The sequence below is a fragment of the Pseudonaja textilis genome, chromosome 11 (assembly GCF_049901715.1).
Source record: "Pseudonaja textilis isolate UNSWEBS1 chromosome 11, rPseTex1.2, whole genome shotgun sequence".
Taxonomy (NCBI): Eukaryota; Metazoa; Chordata; class Lepidosauria; order Squamata; family Elapidae; genus Pseudonaja; species Pseudonaja textilis.
The window spans coordinates 700,057-719,497 of NC_142000.1; the positions used below are offsets into that span (position 1 = coordinate 700,057).

The 19,441-nt window shown below is 54.4% G+C and overlaps 2 protein-coding genes across 4 annotated transcripts in view; one reads left to right on the forward strand and one right to left on the reverse strand.

Annotated features, from left to right (window-relative positions):
* The window catches only part of MTSS2 (MTSS I-BAR domain containing 2), a 67,317-nt gene extending 57,544 nt beyond the window's left edge, over positions 1–9,773 (forward strand). For 2 of the 3 annotated variants that reach the window (XM_087940274.1, XM_026714338.2), the window contains 5 exons: positions 512–632; positions 1,592–1,711; positions 4,190–4,354; positions 5,144–5,309; positions 6,064–9,773. In XM_087940274.1, the coding sequence (XP_087796400.1) occupies positions 512–632; positions 1,592–1,711; positions 4,190–4,354; positions 5,144–5,309; positions 6,064–6,830 (1,339 nt within the window). In that variant the 3' untranslated portion in view covers positions 6,831–9,773. The remainder of the gene's footprint in view (positions 1–511; positions 633–1,591; positions 1,712–4,189; positions 4,355–5,143; positions 5,310–6,063) is intronic. The other variant, XM_026714339.2, reaches the window with a different exon arrangement.
* A 1,282-nt stretch (positions 9,774–11,055) lies between these two features.
* The window catches only part of SF3B3 (splicing factor 3b subunit 3), a 38,694-nt gene continuing 30,308 nt past the window's right edge, over positions 11,056–19,441 (reverse strand). Inside the window, exons 18-26 of the mRNA XM_026714332.2 lie at positions 18,936–19,110; positions 18,120–18,325; positions 17,782–17,938; positions 17,204–17,329; positions 16,169–16,381; positions 15,606–15,704; positions 13,462–13,605; positions 12,573–12,677; positions 11,056–11,678 (exon numbers count right to left, since the gene is read on the reverse strand). Coding sequence (XP_026570117.1) covers positions 11,538–11,678; positions 12,573–12,677; positions 13,462–13,605; positions 15,606–15,704; positions 16,169–16,381; positions 17,204–17,329; positions 17,782–17,938; positions 18,120–18,325; positions 18,936–19,110 — 1,366 coding nt within the window. The 3' untranslated portion in view covers positions 11,056–11,537. The remainder of the gene's footprint in view (positions 11,679–12,572; positions 12,678–13,461; positions 13,606–15,605; positions 15,705–16,168; positions 16,382–17,203; positions 17,330–17,781; positions 17,939–18,119; positions 18,326–18,935; positions 19,111–19,441) is intronic.

Here is a 19,441-nt window from a genome sequence, read left to right on the forward strand (position 1 = left end):
TGTGGCCAACGTTGGCCTGAAATGGGAATGAACTTGAGCAACGGCAGTTCTCTCCGTCAGGTCAAGCAAAACATTGTCTTTGATGGTGGTGTAACATCTGTCAAATGAGAGTAGCTGGGAAAAGTTCTGCCCCAATCTTTAAGACATGTTGCTCTTGATCTCGCCCCAAAATTCTTCATATACATTAAAAGTGCTTCTGCCTTTAGCTGAGGAAAAAAAAATACATTAATTCGTGTAACCTGCAGCATAATAAGTCCCCGATCGGCCTACTTTATTAATCCCAGCTGAAGAGGAGAAGCTGGAAGGCTTGTTCATGGCGGAGGAGGTGCTCTTTTGTAGTCCTTGACTCAGTTTGTATTTGCTGCCTTCCCCCAGAGGTACTGTGCCAGCGTGAGCAGGGCATGTAAAGGACCGTTGGGCTTACCTTGCCTCGAGCAACCTCTGACTCCTGCAACCCTGGGGCTCCCTAGATGCACAGCATCTCACCTGTTTTCACATTTTACTCCCATAGTGTGGCACAACCTGCCAACACCCGCCTGTCCAGTGTCTCATCCCACGACTCGGGCTTCATCTCGCAGGATGCAATGTTCTCCAAGCCTCCTTCACCGATGCCCTTGGACATCACCAGCCAGGTGAGCTAAAGGTGAACAAAGAAGGAAGTCCAGGTCAGAATTATGGCTCCAGTGACCCCTCCCCATAAAGGCAGGCGAGTGCCGTCTCCTGAAAGAAGCTGGTTGCAGCCTGAGACCCCTCCTCTCCTGTGAGCGATTCAAGGTTCTCTCCTTCCCTTGGAAATGGGGATGGAGTGTGGTTTGTCCCTGATTTGCACTGGGTTGATTCCATTATGTCCCTCGGGAAAGGATTGGACCAGTTCCCTTTTGAGGAAGAAGGTGGGCAGTGAGGGAGTCAGGGACCCCGAGCCCCGAGAGGAGGAGCTGGAACCCTCTTTGGAGCCCCTTCTTGGACTGGAGGAAGGAGAAGACATCCCTGGCTCTCCTGGCCCAATTCAAGGGCTAACGCTGGCACGCCTCCAGCAGCTCTCAAAAGGTGACCCTGGCATGAGGACATCAGCCCAGGGTGGGTTGGGGGGGGGCTTCTGGCTTCAGAGGGCTCTCAGGATTCCTCTGGTGGCTCACAGTTTGGGAGCTGGAGGTCAAGAGGAGGGAAAATCCAGCTCTCAGGAGATCTCTGTCACTGCAGGTGGAAGGGGGGAGTTTCCCTCCCGCTCTCGATGGCCTGGTGAAGGTTTGGACTTCCTCCTCCTCCTCCTGTAGGAGAGTCTGTCCCCTTTCATTCCTGTCTCTGTCTTGTCCCGTCTCCTCCGTCCTCTTCCCACCCTCAGGACAGGCCAACCCCAATGAAATGCCCCGGGGTGGCATGCTGAGGGGAGCTGAGGGGAGCTGCTGCCACCCCACATGTCAGTCAAGCTGTAGTCTGTCTCCGCTGCTGCCTCCGCCGCTGCCGCTGCCTCCATCCTCCTGAGCCTCCCTAACCGCTTCTTCTCTCCTCTTTTGCTCCTGTTTGCTCCTGTTTTGCTGCTGCTGCTGCCGCTGCCGCTGCTCCTGCCACCGACCTCACTTGGGGCCTCCAGAAGTCCTCCAGCTCTGCATCGTCTGAAGCCTCTGAAACTTGCCAGTCTGTTAGTGAATGCAACTCCCCGACCTCGGTTACTTCTGGCTCTGCCAGTGGGCTGTATTTAGATGGCCAAAAGGTGAAGCTTGAGTCCACCCCCCCACCCCACATACTTTCTCTCCCCTATTTTATTTTGGGGCCCACCGGCACCTGGTAAAGAGTTGATGCATGGCACATTGAATGGCCTTGGCCTCCTGCCCCAAGGCTGGTTTGGTTGCTTTTGCTTCCTGTTGGCTGACCAGCTGAGGGAGCCCCATGACCAGCTTTGACCCTGGACTCCCTGGGCCTGAAGCCTTGTAGACTTCAACTGGCGGGGAGTCCACCCTACCCTTGGCAGAGTTAGCTCCTCCTGGGGCTTCCTTGACTTCCACGAGACCGAAACTCGGTCTCCATGAGGGCTTGGGATCCGGCCCATCTCTAGCAAGGTCATTCCCCCAGGAGGCCAGGGAAGAGCCTACCTGCCATGGGGAGGGTGCAGTCCCTGTCCAAGGACCCAGCAGGCACTTGCGTTGAGCAGACCTGCCCTGCCCTGGGAGGGACCAGTTCTCCTTCCTCGGTTGCCACCCCAGGAACTTGGCAGGGGGGAAAAAGGATATTTCCAGCCTGTCTGTCTTTAGAGCTGCTTCTGCCTTCAATCCAGCCACTCCGGAGTATTTCAAAGGGGAGTGAAAAAAGAAGGGAAATGGACTGTAGAACTAATCCACGACGGGACTGAACCCCAGTTACGCCACTGAATTTTTCCCTAATGTCTTCCTAGTGCGGGGAGGAGGGAATTGGCCAGGAAGAGTCAGCCACCCTGCCGTCCTGCTGTCCGAAGGGGACATCACTGGTTGTTGAGCATGTGCAGAGGGCCAGGCTCACTTGCCTGGAAGACCTTAGCTGTAGTCAAGGATGGCAGGAGGCCTTTGGCACTGGACATCGGGACCAGATCAGTCACCAAGTCTTCTGCGTGTCCCTCTTCCTCAGGGAGCAGCATCCCAGTGGTGACCTGGCCTAACACCCCCCCCCCGTGCAGGCTGTGCTCCATGCTGGGGCCTTGGGGGCTAGAGGCCATCCGTCTGCAGACCTCCAGGGAGCAGTTGGCTTATTGATTGTTTTATTACTCTTAAGAACCACCCGTCTCTCTCACAGAGGGACTCTGGATAGTGTACAACAAAAGATTAAAAGCATAAACACACCATATAAAATAACAGTATATAAAAGAGGCAAGGAATGTTTAAAAAAATAATGAAAAGGTGGCTTTTCCATGTGCTAACCAGCCCTACGGCTGTGGGCTCCCCTGAGCTTCAGGCCGCAGAGCCACGTTTTCTCTCCTTTCTGGAAGGCCAGCAGAGTTTGGAGGATATCCCACTCTGGCAGACGGGATCCACAGCATCCTTCCTCCTTGGCAGTTGGTCTCCCTGGATCTGGTCCGGCCTTCCAGGACCAGGTCCACTCCCACCTCTGAGGCCACCCTCAGCCCCCCCTTCCAGCCTTCCACTCTTGGCAGAGGAAGCTTGGCAGCCCTTCATGGGGATCGACTTCCAGCCCCTCACCGTCTTGGGGACCTTTTGCAAAGACGCCGGAAGTGCAGGGCCCTTTCCTAAATATTCAGGGGCCTCGGGAAAGGACTGGGAAACACGATGGAAACCGCCAAAGGCTGCCATGCCCTTCACAAACGCCTGGATTAAAGGGAGAATAAATCAGACACCTTTATTAAGCCACACACAAGGCCCCTGCTTATCCAGAACCGTTTGGGAGATTTCTGCTTTGCGGAACTGGGCAGAGTATCTGAGAGGGTGTTGTGGTTTGCCGGCAGCCTGTGCAGATGGCAGTGGAATCGGACAATGGGGAAGTCTGGGGAGGACTCGGATGAGGGTCCTGCATCCAATGCAGAGATGAGCTAGAACCATCTGGGAGTTATGTGCTGACTCTGGAGCCTCCGGAGTCTGGCAGCAGTGAGGCAGAGGAACGAGGGCAGCCTGTTTCCAGTGCGTGTATGTGCAGAGCTGTTAGAAGGCGAGAGCAGCTGAGACAAAAGGGGCGACTCGGGAGTAAGGCTGGGAGGTGATTGCCCCTCCCATAAGGTATAAAGAACAGGCAAAAAATGATGACACCTTCGCAGGAAGCAATGTCGTTCAGTTCAGATTCATTCGTGAAGCTCTTTGTACTTCAGTTGGGTTTTTTTCTAGTTCATTTGACACTTCTGTTATTGGCAGCACTTCACAGGGAAGAAAGGTGGGTGCTTATCTCGAGGGATTGCTTGAGATTCTTTACCAGCTGGGAATGAAAATTATTCCCAGCATTGCAATAAAACAAGACTAGTTTTTAAAATAAGCGTGTGCGTAATTACGGTCTGGGTCAGAACAGAGGGATGCTGTTCCAGGGGATGCCCAGGGCGCTGACGTAGCAGGGTGGTCCTGCCAACTTGGCTTCTGGGTGCCAGCATGGCCTCTTTGTGCCTTGATGGTGTCTCACAGGCTCAAGAGGTGCTTTGGCCCCCTCCCGTGGCCTCGCCAGTTCCCTTCCCCTCTTTCACAGCGCTGGGATTGCCAGTGAGGCCAGCTTTGTGTTTCAGGATTGGTCCAAGCTCCCCATCTATGAGCAGCCGGCGGGGGCAAGTGTTCTGCAGCGCAGAAAGGATCGTGTGGCAGAACCAGGCTCGGCCTCCCTGATTTATCCAGGGCTCAGCTTGGAAGACGGTCCCCGGCCTCGCCTGTCCCCCGCTTCCATTGCTGCCAAGGTATGGCTGGGCCCCAGGAAGCGCCCTTGGGCCACATCGGCTGGTCTGGGGGCTCATTTGGGGCTCTGTTTGGGCCACGGCCTGCCCAGCCGGTGATCCCAGATCCAGGAAGATTTGAGGCAGAGATCCCGTGCAGCTGGTTTTCCTTCTGGGTGTTTGGATAATTGCTCGCTTCCAGTTGACAAAACAGACAGTGGGAAGTTGAGGGAGACACTGGGGAGGGACCTGCCCCTTCAATGGGCCCAATTTGAAAGTGTTTGCCCAAGAGATTTTCCAAGGGGGAGGCCTCTGCCTTCCTCGTCAGCTGGGGCTGAAGCAAGTTGCTCTCTGCAGAAGAGAGGCTGGGCAAAGGGGTCCCCCATTCAATCCTGGTCCCCAGATAAAAGATCCCAGAATAAATGCAGCCTTCTGAACCTGGCACCTATTCCTGAAGCTGTGTTGGTGCAGAAGTAGCCAAGGAACTGGTGTGTGTGTGTGTGTGTGTGTGTGTGTGTGTGAGTGATGAGAATTGTGCTTGTCTTTCTGGCTCCCAGTCCCACCTCAGGAGCCTTGCTGACTGCAGCCCCCTCCTCCCTGCTCCCAGGCAAGGTGCCCAGGTGGAACCAGAGTGGAAGCAATGCTGGCCTCCGTTCGTTCCTTCGGAGGTCCATCTGCCTGAGCACAGGAGCCCTGCTTAGAGCTGGTGGGGGGGCCTTGGGACGCTGCTCTCTCTCCCCCCCTCCCCCGCCCATCTCCCTCCAAGAGGGGCCACTTTGCCCGAGGCACTGACCCTCTTTCCCTTCTCACCAGCACGGGGAGGAGGTGTCGCCAGCAGCCAGTGACCTGGCCATGGTGCTGACCCACGGCCTGAGCCTGGAGCACCAGAAGAGCAGCCGGGATAGCCTGCAGTTCTCCAGCGGCTACAGCACACAGAACACCACTCCATCCTGCTCTGAGGACACCATTCCCTCTCAAGGTAGCAGGCCGGCACCTGGCTGGGCGGGTAGGGTGTATGGCCAGGCCTCCCCAAGCCACTTCAGGCAATGGCAGATCCCTCATAGCCAGAAAACGGTCCTCCTCTGGAGAGGAAGCCCAGGAAGGCCAAGAGGCAGAAGCAGCTGCTCTCAGCCAGGCAGGACCTTCCTTGGCCTTCCAGGAGCCCCACATCGCTTGGCGTGGCACACCTGTCCTCAGCAACCCCCGTTGCTGGCTGAAGGCCTCTCCCAGTTCTCCGTTTCTCCCAACAGTGGAAAGAAGCTCCAGGCACCTGGGTGTCGTTGATGTTAAATGTGCTCTGCGCTTTGACTTAGAAGGTTGCAGGCCAAGTCATGACGGCCTCGGTGTGCCCCACCCCATTATGTGCCTGGCCTTATGTAGCCACATGCGCTTGAGGCAGCTTTGTGCTGAGGTGGATTCTGACTCAGGCCCGGCTGGCGAGGGGATGGCCCCCCACCTGCTCTGCCTCAGTGACCAACTCCAGAGAGGCTCAAACTGCTTCTGTTAGCTTTGCCCACCGTACAAATAAACCGCAATGCAAGTGGCTCTGCCTACGCCCCTCCCCCCATGCCCCTAGGAATTAGGGGGGATCTCTGCCTGTGCCGCTCTCCCCTCCTCCTTGTTTTGCGCTGGAGCCAAGTTTTGGTCATGGCCCGTTTCTGCCAAGGCCGTCCTCTTACCCGTGGTCCTTTGCTGGTCCCTGCTGCTGATGTGTCTGCCTGTCCCTTCCTCAGGTTCAGAGTACGACTGCTATTCAGTGAACGGGGACATCGAGGGAGACAACCAGAACGAATTAGACAAATCCTCTACCATCCCTCGCAACAGCAATATTGCTCAAAATTACCGGCGGATGATCCAGACCAAGCGACCAGCTTCAACGGCCGGTCTGCCCATTGGCACCACCTTGCCAACTGGGACGACGCCAGGTGTGGCTACCATCCGTCGCACCCCTTCCACCAAGCCCACAGTTCGTCGAACCGTCTCCAGCGCCGGTCCAATTCCCATCAGACCCCCCATCGTCCCTGTCAAGACCCCCACCGTGCCTGACTCACCCAGTCATGCCAGCCCCCTCCGGATGGGCAGCGAGGAATGTGTCTTCTACACCGATGATGCCTGCTCGCCGCATGGCCTGGACTTCGCCAAAGCCTCCCCCAAGAGGCTGAGCCTGCCCAACGCCAGCTGGGGTGGCAATGCCCTGGAGGTCTCCATGCATGCCGGGACCGGGAAGCCTTCCACAGAAGAGGAGCAGCAGCTGGCCGCCAACCGCCATAGCCTGGTGGAAAAGATTGGCGAACTGGTGGCCAGCGCTCACGCTCTGGGAGATGGCCAGTTCCCTTTCCCCACAGTGTTCTCGGACCCTGGTCCTGAGGAGCAGACCCCCACCCTCCCCCCGGCCGCTTCCAGCGAGCCCCCCGCTGAAGACATGCTGGTAGCCATCCGCCGTGGGGTGCGTCTTCGTCGAACCATCACCAACGATAGGTCAGCGCCACGGTTTTTGTGATCGCTCTGCTGAGCTGTTGACCCGAACTTGGCAAAGGACTGGGAAACGTAATGGAGGCTGGGAGAACTGCCGAAAGGCTGCCGTGCCCTTCACGGACACCTGGTCAGGATCTGGGTTAGAAGGAGACTGAATGAAATGCCTTTATTAGACCACCACACCCAAGGCCCCGCTTATCAAAACCCGCTTTGGGACCTGTTTTCCACCTTGTCCCTTGCGCTCTTTCTCTCTGCCCTCATCCGCAGCCAGGTGGGAAAGTGGCACCTGCCTCCCACCCAGCTTGGAGCAGCAGCAGCAGAGGAACCCCCACCCCAAACAGACCCTCCTGTCCTGTTCTCTGGCTCTTCTCTGCATTCTCCTGCCCGGCAATTGGCTCCTCCAAAAGATCTGCAAGGCAGGAGGAGGAGTCTAGCAATCCACCCCGCTCCTGAGATGTGGGCTGTGGGCCATACGGGGAGCAGGACCCCTTCCTGGGGGCTCCTAGAGGAGGAGACTTTCCCTTCCAGGTGAGGGGGTGAGGCTGTCTCAGCCAGGAGGGGCTTCCTTAAGAAGGGTTGCCTTCTTCCTCGCCCAGCCCAGGCCCCTGAAGCCTGCCTTGCGCCTCACAGAGCTTAGAGACCCCCCTGGGGCAGGACAGGGGGGCTTTTGACACATGATTTAGAGCACAGTTTGCATGGAGGCGCCTGGGCACATTGACACCCCGGAGCCTTTCCTATGGCAGAATGCAAGAATGCCTATCGAGACAGATGGCGGAGGGTGGAGATCAGGCCAGGTTCAGACGTGGGGAGGATTCTACCTCAAGTGGGTGTGGGCTTTGCAGCCCTTCCCTGAAGGCGGGAGGAGTTCCGGTGGGGGAGCAATGCCAGGGTGGGCATCTTGAACACGGCACTTGCCTCAAACCATCTAAAGGCCCCAGTGTCTCCTGGATCAGGGGTGGGGGTGGCTTTAAAGGCGGCTGATCTAAGGGGGTAGCTGCCCTTGGGCAGGTTCCTCTCTTCGGGCCAAACTCTTGACCGACTGAAGAAAAGGGGGTCAGGAGATGCTCCTCTGGTTGATGCTTTGGGGGAGTCGTTTGAACCCAGCAAACACCCTCAGCTCTGCGCCCACACGATTGGTCTGGCAGATCACCGTGACTGATGCCTTTGGTTTGACATGCTGGTGCTGGCTGGGCTCGCATGCTCCACGAAGCCAGTCTTGGTTGGCTTGATTTCAGCTCCACATGAGGGGCAAGGGCCGTTCACGTGGCCAGACTCCCGTGGAAGAGCACAAGCGATGCTGAAGCTGCACCAGGAAGGGGGAGAATGGCCGAAACACACAAGAAAGTCCTGAAGAGGGACTTTTGGGAGCAGCTCTTCTCTCTCCTTTTGGGAAGCCCACGGCAATTCCATGGTGGGATGGTTTTGACGCCTAAGGACGGAAGCCGTGAGGTGAGCCGTGGCCCAGACTTGCTTCGCTTCGCTCTGGTGGCCTGAGCCACTGACCTGCCTTGGAGTGAGAGCCCAGGTGCTCCGTCACAGCTCTCCTTGGCCTCTGCCTGCGCCGGGGCTGCTTCCGTGGCAGCTATGCCTCCTGCCTGTCTTGCCTCGCTCACTTCTCCACCTTGTTCATTCTTGTCTCACCAAACTCTTCTGCACTTTCATCCCCAGCATGTTTTGCGTCAAAGAGGCTTGCCTCATTGTATAGTCCTGACCAGTTTTGTTTACTGCCTATTTTTGTAGTTGGCAGGAAGGTTTTTAATGGGGATGTTGGCAGAAATGATGCCAAACGTAGCCATGATGCATTTATTCACAGCTGGCACGCGATGCAGCTTTTCCATGGTCTGGATCCAGCTCTAAAGAGATGTGATTCTAATATGGTGATCTTCACTTCTCCCTGAAACTAGAAATTAGTCTCTGTTGGCAAAAGGAAAGTGATGGTGGGAAAGAGGAGAGGGTTTTGAAAAGTTGCAGCGTGGAGGAGCAGAAAGTAAACGGCAGAGAGACATGAAGGTGACTAGAGAAACCTGCCTTTCCCTGGGCAGAGCTAGGAAGGGGAACTGTTGCAACCCTGCTCATCCTCCCGTTTTTAGTTGCAGAGAGATTTGGCATGTCTGGTACATGTGGCATCCAGAGGTGCACATGTGGCACGAGAATGAAGCAGAGAAAGCAACAATGAAACTGAATGTTTGCTGCTGTTGCACCAGTAAGAATTCCAGTATGTGCACCAGTGGGGGGGAGTATATTTAGGAAACTTGAATTATTTCCAAGAGGCACACATCGAATTTAAGCATAGAAGTGGAAAATGTAGGGTAGGTTTTAGGGCACCGATTTTCCCAACCTGGTGTTGGGACTTCCAGTTTACACCTCTGGAGAACATGAAGTCCGACAAGGCCCTGTTCCGAGGGACAAAGAGCTTAGGGTACGAGAGGTTCTGCAGTGGGCTCAGAAGGGCTGGGGGCTTCCTTGGCAATGGAGAGGCAGCCTGCCCCGTCCCCCCGCCCCGCAGGCCTTTTGAGGGGGCAGCATGGTGGCTCCAGCATCCCAAGAGGAAGGCCTCACTTGTACATAGCCCTTTCCTCCCCACCCGGTTCTACCCGTGTCTCTGTGTGCCACGTCACTGTAGGCCCCTCACTCTTCGGCTCCTGTGATAACTTTCGTTTTAACACGCCAGCCTTCCCACCCCCCTCAAACGTGACTATGTGAGACTGTTGCTTTTTGCTTTTCCAATTTGTTTGTACAATAAGAAACAAACCTAAAATGTCTTTCAGCTGATGTAACTGTCCTGGTGCCGTTAACTTGTTCTTCCTTCCCATCCCATAATTTATTTTCCTTCTAGCAGTCCGAGCTTACATACGCCCTTCCTTCCAATTTAGTTATGTGATTTTTTTTTCATTCAAAATAACCACCATTACAGGTAACAAATGCACTGTGAAGATTTCAGTATTAATAAAAGTTGTACTGTAATTAATGCAAATCGTTCCTCCTCTTTATTCTGCCCTTTCCGATTGAAAAAAACAACTGTAGTTTAGCAGTTTCTTCAACCCCACAATTACCAAGCCAAACTCATCTCTACACTTTGTAGCATGGCAGATTCTTAGCTGGCTGGACAGAACTGCCTTCAACCCCAATTGATACGGGGCATTGGATGATTGTGGCTGGGCCTACATCCAGAATGGGAGCCTTGCGGTGAAGTTACCCAAAGCATTTGTGTGACAAATGGGAGGGCATATAGTCCAGTTTGTTGGCCAGGCCATCTCTGCAGCACGGATCATTTCAGGACCCGTTGTGCTGTTGCGCTGGGCTGAAGCTATCTAGTCTGGAATAGATCTATATCTATTTCCTGCCTGAGCAGGGGGTTGGACTAGATGATCTCCAAGGTCCCTTGTTATGATGTGTTAAATACATGTGATTTTATATCATATGTGAGTTTGTATCATCAGAAAAAAAGGAATCCCTTCAGTCCTCAGGCCCATTTTGGTTCTGAGACTACACAAATTTCATTCTCTCCCAGCTATTCCTGCAATTCTAACCACTGAATTCCAGGCATGTCGATGGCCGGAAGAACTGCCTTCCTCTCCCAACAACTGCTGGGGGGCGGGGGGTGGGGAGGAGAGGAAAGACAGCCCTACACCTTTGGCTGCTGGGGAGAGTGGAATGACACCTCCTCCTGGTGCTCTACTCGACTTTCACAAGCAGAAATTGGGTTGGGCTCCGGAAGATTTTCCTATCTTCCACACAATTGTAGTTCCAGTTGAGGACTGCTTGTACTAGACTAGACCCTTCACCTCTCTCCTGCCTTACAACTTGCACAAGCACTTTGCAATCTGTATACTTAACAGAGTAGCTTGAAAACCAAAGGATTAGGGTGTTGGGCTGAAAGCCAAATGGTGCACGGCAGCAGGAAAAGGCACAGAGACACCCCTGCCCTCATTTCATTTTCCAATCTGAAGCACTGCACAACTCTTACTTTTTAAAGGTCTAGAAAATGCCTAGGAGCAGCCATCCTATAGGAGAGCCAATACACATCAGGGGAGTAATTCGGCTTAGTCCGTTAGCAGAAATGAAGGCCTGAAGAAACCCTTTGTGTCGTTTCAGGTCAAAGCATGGATTTGGACATCAAAATGTCTCTTAGCTATGAAAAAAAAAATAAGGTTGAAATGCAACCCATCCCCACAAAGGATGGATCGCCCCCACTAGCTCTGCCAGAGAAAGATTTCCTTAAATCCATGCACACACACACACACACACTCTAGCAAGCTCCTTTTTTAATTCTTTTAAGATTGTAATCACCATCTTTCTAATGGGCAAAATACTAATTTGATGCAAAACTATTTACAACATAAAAGTTAAAAACAATAGAAATAGTAGGGTGGCCAAGTAGACAAAACTTCGGAAATGCTGGTTAGGAAGAAAATCAGTTCTAGCTTCCAGCCCCCAACACTCCCCGTGGCTTTGTCAGAATGGAGACGAGAACTGCAGGATGAGACCAACCAGGTCAGCTCACTGTGAAGCTACCGATGGCCCACTGGCCGGGATTTGGGGTGGGGGTTGTGGCATGGCAGCTCTGCTGAAATGGGCTTATAAGACATTATCCCTTGGAGGGCTCAATCTCTGTGGGCTGACCTACTGAGCCCCAGGATAGAAACAGGGTCAAGCAAAACGGGACAGGCAAGGAAGTTTCTTTCAACCCATCTCCAAAATAAGTCCTTATCAAATCCTCCAAGAGCTCAGCTCAGAAAGCATAGCGCGTACGGATGTCCTCTAGTTTCTTTGAGACTTCTGGAGGAGTCCGGTCCAGTTCTTCAGACACATTCTTCTGCTTGTTGGGCTCCATGGAGTTGAATTGCTCACAGAGGTCCCCATCAATAACATTCTAATAGGAAAAAGAAGGCGGAGATTTCAGTCCCAAGGAACATACAAGAACAGTTGCAGCAAAAAGTCAATTAACAACCAGGATGGGCACAACAGATGCCCAATTATTGGATTACCCAACAGCCAATTTTTAAACTGAACTCACTTTTAAAAAACGAATCCAATCTATTTCAAAAGAAAAGCTGTCACTAGACCGCGATCCCAACTCTCCCGGCCACCAGGTGCCTCATGATCAGGGCTGAGCCCACCCAAAATCTCGCTGCTGTTGTCACAAGGGAGCCCAGGAGAGATCTGCATGGCTGACCCAGGAATAGCTCCCCCCTCTGGGAAGGCAAGACAAGGCATCTAAACCAGAGGGCCCAACCCAGGCGGAGAAGCTCTCAGAGACGAGGGTGGAAAAAATCCTGCCTGCTCCCTGGAGCACACGAAGCACCTCAACCAGGACAAGGGACAGAGGCGCCTCCTTTCTCTCCTGCCTCACCGGGCATCTCTTGACCACCCAAACCTCCCGGGGCAGGGAGGAAAGTTATTGATTTGCTTCCTCTAAACATTTTTAAATTGACAAGGTCAAGGGTAGTGCACAATTAAAACATTCCATTTCATCAAATTGTCTTAACATTTAAAATATATTAAAGATCGTGCAATATTCACCGCCAGGTTACAAAGGATGGGGGGGGGCCTCCAGGAGGAGGCCACTATCTGAGAGGCTCTGCCCCCTTCAGGGCCCGCCTGTCTGTCCAAAGGAAGGGCAGGGAACCAGAAGGGATGGCACGGGATGCTGCTCAGGAAGCCACGGTCGTTACTTCAAGCTGCCTTGGAGCAACAGCTCTGTCCGAAGAGGCAGAGCAACACCTGTCCTGCAGCAGAGGGACGAGGCGGAAGAGGGCGGACCTACCTTCACGGGGAAGTAATAGGAGCGGAAGCTGAGGTGGTCTCGACCACAGAGAGGCGGGTGCTCAGAGCGGAGGTGCATCTCAACATGTTGGAAGAAATCGTGATCCTGAAAGAATCCGAGGATGGTCAAGGAGAACAACATCACTGGACACACAGCAGAGAGAGCACAGCTGCTCAACTCTGCAAGAAGGAAGTAGCTGGCCGAGACTGGATGCAAGGGCAACACAGCTGCGGCAGCTGCCATCCCCACTGACTGCCAGGGTTGATTCACATATCTGGCTGGCTGGGGAGGGTCCTCTTCTACCTTCCCTGTTCCAAGTGTATCCTCCCCAAAGCTTTGTGTTCGCTGGAAGCAGACAACCATTACAGATAGGGGTGTACCATTTTTAGGTCAAGCTGACCAAACAAGCTGAAGCTTCAACTGTAGAAAGGTTGATAGAACGGCTACATCATGGCCCAGTCTGTATGCGATCCCCCTTGGGGTCAGGCACAGACTGGACTCAGGCAGCCCTGTGATTTATGCTTAGTGTTGAGGGACTGCAAGAGGCCTGAGCAACCTCAGGGGGTCACTCTGGATGGACCCCAACTTTCACTTTGAGTTTTATGTGCGTATTTGTAAGTCAAGATGGCTGGAACATGGGTCAGCAAAAACTCCATGGTGCTACTTATGTGCCATTTCTTCCAGTAACTTTGGCCCTGACGGGAGTCCAACAACAGCCAACCTGAAGAGTTTACAATGGAGTGAGTAACCCACCTGCAGAGGAGTGGCGGGCTCCTGAACAAGGCTCAACTCCCAGTCTTTTGTAACTCAAGCGCCTGTCTGTCAAGCGCCATCATCAACCCAGAGGACAAAGCGAACAAACCCTTCCAGCACAGCCTTCATCTCTCACCTCGTGCGATGTAAACGGAACCAGGATGCCGATGCCTCCAGACAACGTTGTATAAACCAGGGACTCGGAACCTCCAGGGATCAGGGTCGTCTTCTGCAGAGACAGCACGGTTTCTCCTACGTGGTAGTTCATGATCACCTCAGCCTGGAAGTCAGATTGACAGGGATTCAGACAATGCTCCTCCCCCCACCCCCTTGCCCTCCCTGCCCTTCGGGGAGATGAATCCTTCCAGGTAAGGAACAAGACTTCATGAGTCCACTCGTGACTAAGCACCTGCTTAAGAGTGAAGCTGGATGAGGGAGAAGTGCCCAAGACACCTCGGTTCCCCAGGAAACCAGAAGTAGGAAAAAAAGGTTCTGGTCGTGTCCGTGTAAAAACAGGAAGGAAGGGCCAGGTGGATCTGCTGCTAAAAGATGTTGAGGCCAAGAGGTGTAGCACTGAGGGGAACTCTGGTTAAAGGGACCTGACCTGAACAACTTAAGGATGGAGAGGCAACTGAGGGGAAGTGCCGTCTTCTGGCGTAAGTTAAGTCTCCGGAGCAGCTCTACTAAGAATCTTGAAAGACCCTTACTCCATGTTATGCTAGAGCCCCTTGAGAAACCACAGAGGGAAAACATAAAGCCGCAGAATCCAATATTCAGAAAGAAATGGGGGAGGGGGAGAGAAGAGATCACCTAGACTCACTACAGACTCTTCAACTTGGTGCCGATAGCCAGCAAAATTTTGGAGCAGATTATTAAGCTATAACTTTGTGATTGTTTAGAAAGAACAAAGACTCTGGCATTCTGGATAAGGCATATTAAGCCATCTCTGTTTTTTTATACAACTGACAGTTCACACAGAAACACACATCAGAAAAATTATGCATACAGAGTTGGCTGAACACATTTATCCAGCAAGTAAGTTGACGAATGATTTGGGTGTGGCATTAATGCTGTGCCATTGAACACACTGATGAATGACATGGAGACGGAATGACAAAGTTATCAAATCTGCATACAGAATAAAAAGAGAAACATCCTAGAACTATCCTGACGTGGACAGAGGTTGACAAGGTAGCAAGGCAAGAATACCCCAAAGGGCTCCCAAGGAGGCTGAGGAAAGGGAGCCCAACGCTGGGCGGGCAGGCAGGCAGGCAATTAAATCTGGTGGCGCCACCTACAGGTTCAGAGCAGGGATTGCATCCCTTTCACCTTCCTTATTTGACCTGCATCTTGAAGTATTTATGAGGAAGGAAGAACCCGAAGGATCCAAACCTGGAGTAATGACAGGAGGAAGGAACAACCGGAAACTTTCATATGCTGATGACACAACTCTCCTGCTAAGAAACAACCAAATCAAACACAAAACATCTGATCCAAAAAAATAAAGGAAAAGACCATTTGACCTCTTCCTGGATGCCACGAAGAGTTATGAAGACAGCAAAGGTGTGTGAGAATTTATCTTCCTAGGATCGCAGATTGATCAAAGGGGCGAAGGCAGCCCAGAAATAAATTACTGGACTGCACGGCAAAGGAGGAGCATGAATCGAGCGTGGGAAAGCCAGGGCCTCCTCGGTCTAGCGACTAAGAGCAGAGGTTTGTCTGCACTACTGCATTTCCTGAAGCGGCAAAAGGCAGACCACGGAAAGACGAGGCAGGAGAAAAACCAGCTCAATCGAGCGGCTGTGTGGAGAAGGGACCTGCACACTCCACGGACAGCAGAAGTGCCTAAAACCAGACAGAGCCCCGGAAGGCCAAAATCACAAAATCCCATCTTACTTGTTTCAACTGTGTCATGGGAACAGAGTCTCTGGGAAAGAGAGTTCTGCTCAGAACGGTCAGGAATGCTTTGCCCAAAGACCCCGTTTTAATGCTTTTCCATTGTGTTTTTTTATTGTGTGGTAAGCCACCTAGTTACTTGGACAGTGAAATGGATGGCAGGTAAGTTGGACAACTAAATAAATTTAGTGAATTAAAATAAACCCCACACCTAACTGGAAGTTGCTTTTGCTCTGGTGCATAAAAACCATGAATTCAACGAGAATGGATTTTTCCATCATTCGTTTTCTCAGTTTTTAACGTAGTAATTTGTGTTTTCATCGCAGATTACAAATAACGGGGGAAAGGGAGGGTTCTAGTAGAGCCGCCCTAAGAAGGACCTACTTTTTGGGATGCGCCATTGAGGAGGCCCCTGTCCCACAAAGCCTTGTTGCCAGTCGGGTCCTCATCGACCTCGTCGTTCGTGTTGGGCGGCAGCCTCACCTGCAGGGGAAGGAAAGGAGTCACTGCTCTGCTTGCGAATGGAGCCTTCAGTCGGGGGAGCCAAGAGCCACGGGAGCTTCTGACCTGCGGGCCCTTCGGGCAAGTCCTCCGCCTCTGTTCAGCCGAGGGCAAGGGAAACGCAAGCGCTCTGGATCCCTTCCAAGAGCAGCCAAGGGTAAACCTGACCGTGACCCTCTCCACGGCCTGCCCCCCCCCCCTTCTGCCTGGCTCGGAGGCCTTGCCTGGGACACTTTCCGGGACAAGGGAGCCCCTCAGCCAAAATCAATAGGAAAGAAAAAGAAACGGATGCCAAGAGATAGGCGGGGTTCAAAGCCGCCCCTCCGAAGGGCGAGGCTCCACTTTGCGGGCCAGGTGCTCCGGTGCCCCCTGGATTTTACTGCTGAGGTCCAACCTACCCGCGGACACTTTCCCAAGTCAGAGCAGCTCCTCTCGGGCTGACTCACCACACAGATGTTGCCAAACTTGTCAGCTCCAGCCACCGTGTCATAGTCCAGGAGGCAGGCAGTGGTGACCCAGCGGGGATGAGTGTCGTCTGCAAAAATGATCAGCTGGTTTTCATTTCTCTTGTATCGAACCCAGATGAAGCTTTCCTGGACATCAGACACAATCACCCTGTGCCCGACTGTCTGAATCCCACAGATGGAGTTGGCAATGTGCTGTATGGAAAAGCAGTTCAGAAAAGGACTTGTGAATCCAGAGGCAGAACCTGGGCACAAGAACTGTCACCGCTCTTGCCAGAGTTCAGAGCCAGGAGTCCCAATGGAAGAGCCTGCTGGATTTCCCTGAGATCCGGACAAGCGTCCTGAAACGCCTCCACCCTGCCCAATTCAGGAGGGTGAAATGGCAGCCTTGCCAGCACCGCCAGGTTTGGGGAAGGAGGATGCCAAGAAGGCTACAGGAACCATCAGGAACCGTCTCTCCCAGCTCCTCCACGCAGGACAAAGGCTTGGCTGCTCTGTGGCTGTCCCCAAAGGCTGGACAGTACGTACGTACGTACACACACACACACACACACACACACACACACACACAGAGCAGTGGCCTGGCAGGCCCCTCCTCTATGCCACCCAAGCAGAAGCCGTGCTCTTCACGTCTCCAGGGAGTGGCTGGGGGCTGTTTCCAGAGGTTGCCCACAAAAGCTGGCAGAAAATCAATCCAATTTAGCTTCTTCCCCCCAACCTAAGTGGCACATTTACTGGCAGTTAAGGTCTCTGGGACAGGTGTGACTGCAGGGATCTCCTTCCCAGCATTTTGAATGTGGGACGTTGCAAGTTCTAAACTCTTAAGAAAGGGAACCGAGAGCCAAGAGGGGCTTTCACTGGGACACAAAGAGGAGACAAAGCCGGCCCCTGCGACTCACCTTGAGGGAGCCCAGAGCTCCCACCAGAGGCCAGCCTGGAACTGGGATGCGGCCCAAAGGCCCCTCGCTCCCAGTGGCCGGAGAAGTGCCAGCTCTTCTGGCAGGGCAGCCCCCGTACCTTATTCTCGCACTTCCGGAGCAGCTTCTTCTTGCCCAAATCATAGACGCGCAGCAGCTTCCCCACGCCAATCAGCACCCTCCCTTGGAAGGGGGCAATGGCTGCGGGCACCTCCTCCACCGGCGTCTGGAGGCAAAGGAAGGGAGGCCCTGAGAGGCTGAAGCCCGAGGCTCCTGGGACAACCCGCCATCTGGAGCCCCTCGTGAGGCTCTCGGACAAGCCTGCACAGGAGAAGGGAAGCGGCCTCCTCCGCAGCCCCCATTCCCGGAGCCGGCTGCCTGCTCAAGAGGAACCACCTCCCGGCCACCGGCCAGAGGGCGGCAGCAAAGGCGGCCCAGGGTCTTCTCGTCACCCCCAAGGCCTGCAATCGGGCCCCAATCCTGCCCTTCCTGAGCTGCTCCTGCAAGCAGGTCCCTGAGGCTCCCCTCCCACCTCCGGCGCTGGCGGGAGAATTCTGGGGGTCGAAGCCCACAAGCCCTAAAAGGTGCCAAGACCCCGGAGGCTCCAGAGTCTGAGCTCCGCCTTTTGCCTTATGTGAGAAGTCCCCCCCCCTTCACCCCCCCACCCCCAAGGCTCACCTTGTGCAGGAACTCCAGCTTCTCACCATTATTCACCAGCTTGTAAGTGTAGACAAACCCTCCGGCAACCGAACGTGGGTTCAGAATGAGGTCTTTGGCCACGCCCACCAAGACATGCCAGTCGTCGCCCGTGTTGGCAAAGCGGCACACAGCCACACTGGGGGCAAGCACAGCAACAACCAGTGGGCCAGAGCCCTGGGTCTTGGGAGGGAGGGGGTGGGGGTGGGGCAGGCCTCTCCATTTCCACCTTCCTCCGAGCTCAGGCCAGCAAAGGGCAAGCGCAGACTTTGTGCCGGGAAGCCACCAGCCCCAAGGCAACCAAGAGGAGCTGCAGTTACCTGAAGGCGGCCTCGTTCTGCTCCAGCTGCACAAGGTCCAAAGTGTTTCCCTGGATGGGGTTCATCACCCTGACCACCGAGGCCCACTGCCCGTTTCCTGCTTTGGGAGCCCCAAAAATGGACTCGGGGAGGTTCTCGTTCAGGAAGGCAGCCGCCATCTCGGCAGCAAGTTCCCTCTCGTCTTCTCCTGCGGCTTCCACCATTTCCTGGGATGCACAGAGAGGAGAAGAGAATGGGGGGAAGGCCCAGGTGTGTGTGTGTGGGGGGCTCTTTTCCCCAACCCAAAGACCCCTGGAGTCCCGGCCCGACTTCTGGTTGTGGGAAAACTGGGCCTTCCCTGGGCCTCCAGGGAAAAGATCCCTACGGCCTCAGGCTGTGGAGCAGAGCAGGACAGGTGGCCCGGAGGCGTCACTCACCTTCCGACCAGCTGCACCTTTTCTGACAGAGGGTCAGAAGCCCCCCCACCCCAAAGGGAAAGCCCAGGAGGGAGCCACCTTGTCCCACCTTCTGGGTATTTCTAAATTTGGGGGAATCTGAGCGGCCGCCTTAGAGTCTCCCTCCTGTACCCCCTCCCTTCAGCAGTCCGCACGCGTCAGACTCCCACGGAGAGGAGCTGGAAGGCGGCCCCCGAGGGACTGAAAGCGCCTCTGGGAGAGGGAGGCAGGCAGGCAGTGGACGGGATCAGAGAGGAACCCAAGGCTGCTTCTGCCCCTCCCTGGATCCTGAGCACTTCTCCCTCCCCGGGGCGGGCGGGGCAGAGAGCAGAGCAGAAGCTGGACGGGGGGGGGCAGAGAAGCACTGGGCTCCTCCAGCTACCTCGGCCATCTGCTGCTTCCGCTGGGCTTTGGTCGCCTCGGTATAAGCGTTGTGGTCGGTCTCGATGATAATCAGGTTGCTGCTCTCGGGGTGGATCACAAACTTGCGGGGCGTGTATTGTAACGGGAAGGCAACCTGGTTGAAGACTGCGCCAAGCTTCTCCAGGGCTAAAATCCTGCAGGAGCCAAAAAGTCACTGCTGCCTGCGGAAGCCCCCACATCCTGCTGCCTCACCAGGGCTGCCCAAGGGGGGGTGGGAGCCCACATTTGCCTCTGCTCGCTTCTTTGCTGCACAGACAAGCCTCCCCCCTCATCCTCACGGGGAAGAACTGCTCCTTATCCTGGAAAACAGACCCAGCAGGTGATGCTGCTGGATCCCGAGGGGCTTCCCACTCAGGCATCGCTCTGACTCTTTCCCGCCATTAAAAGCCTGAGAAAAGAGCAGAGCTCACCTCACGGCTCCCCCTTGCCCAAATCTTTCCCCAGGAGGGAGGGACCCCCGGCCAG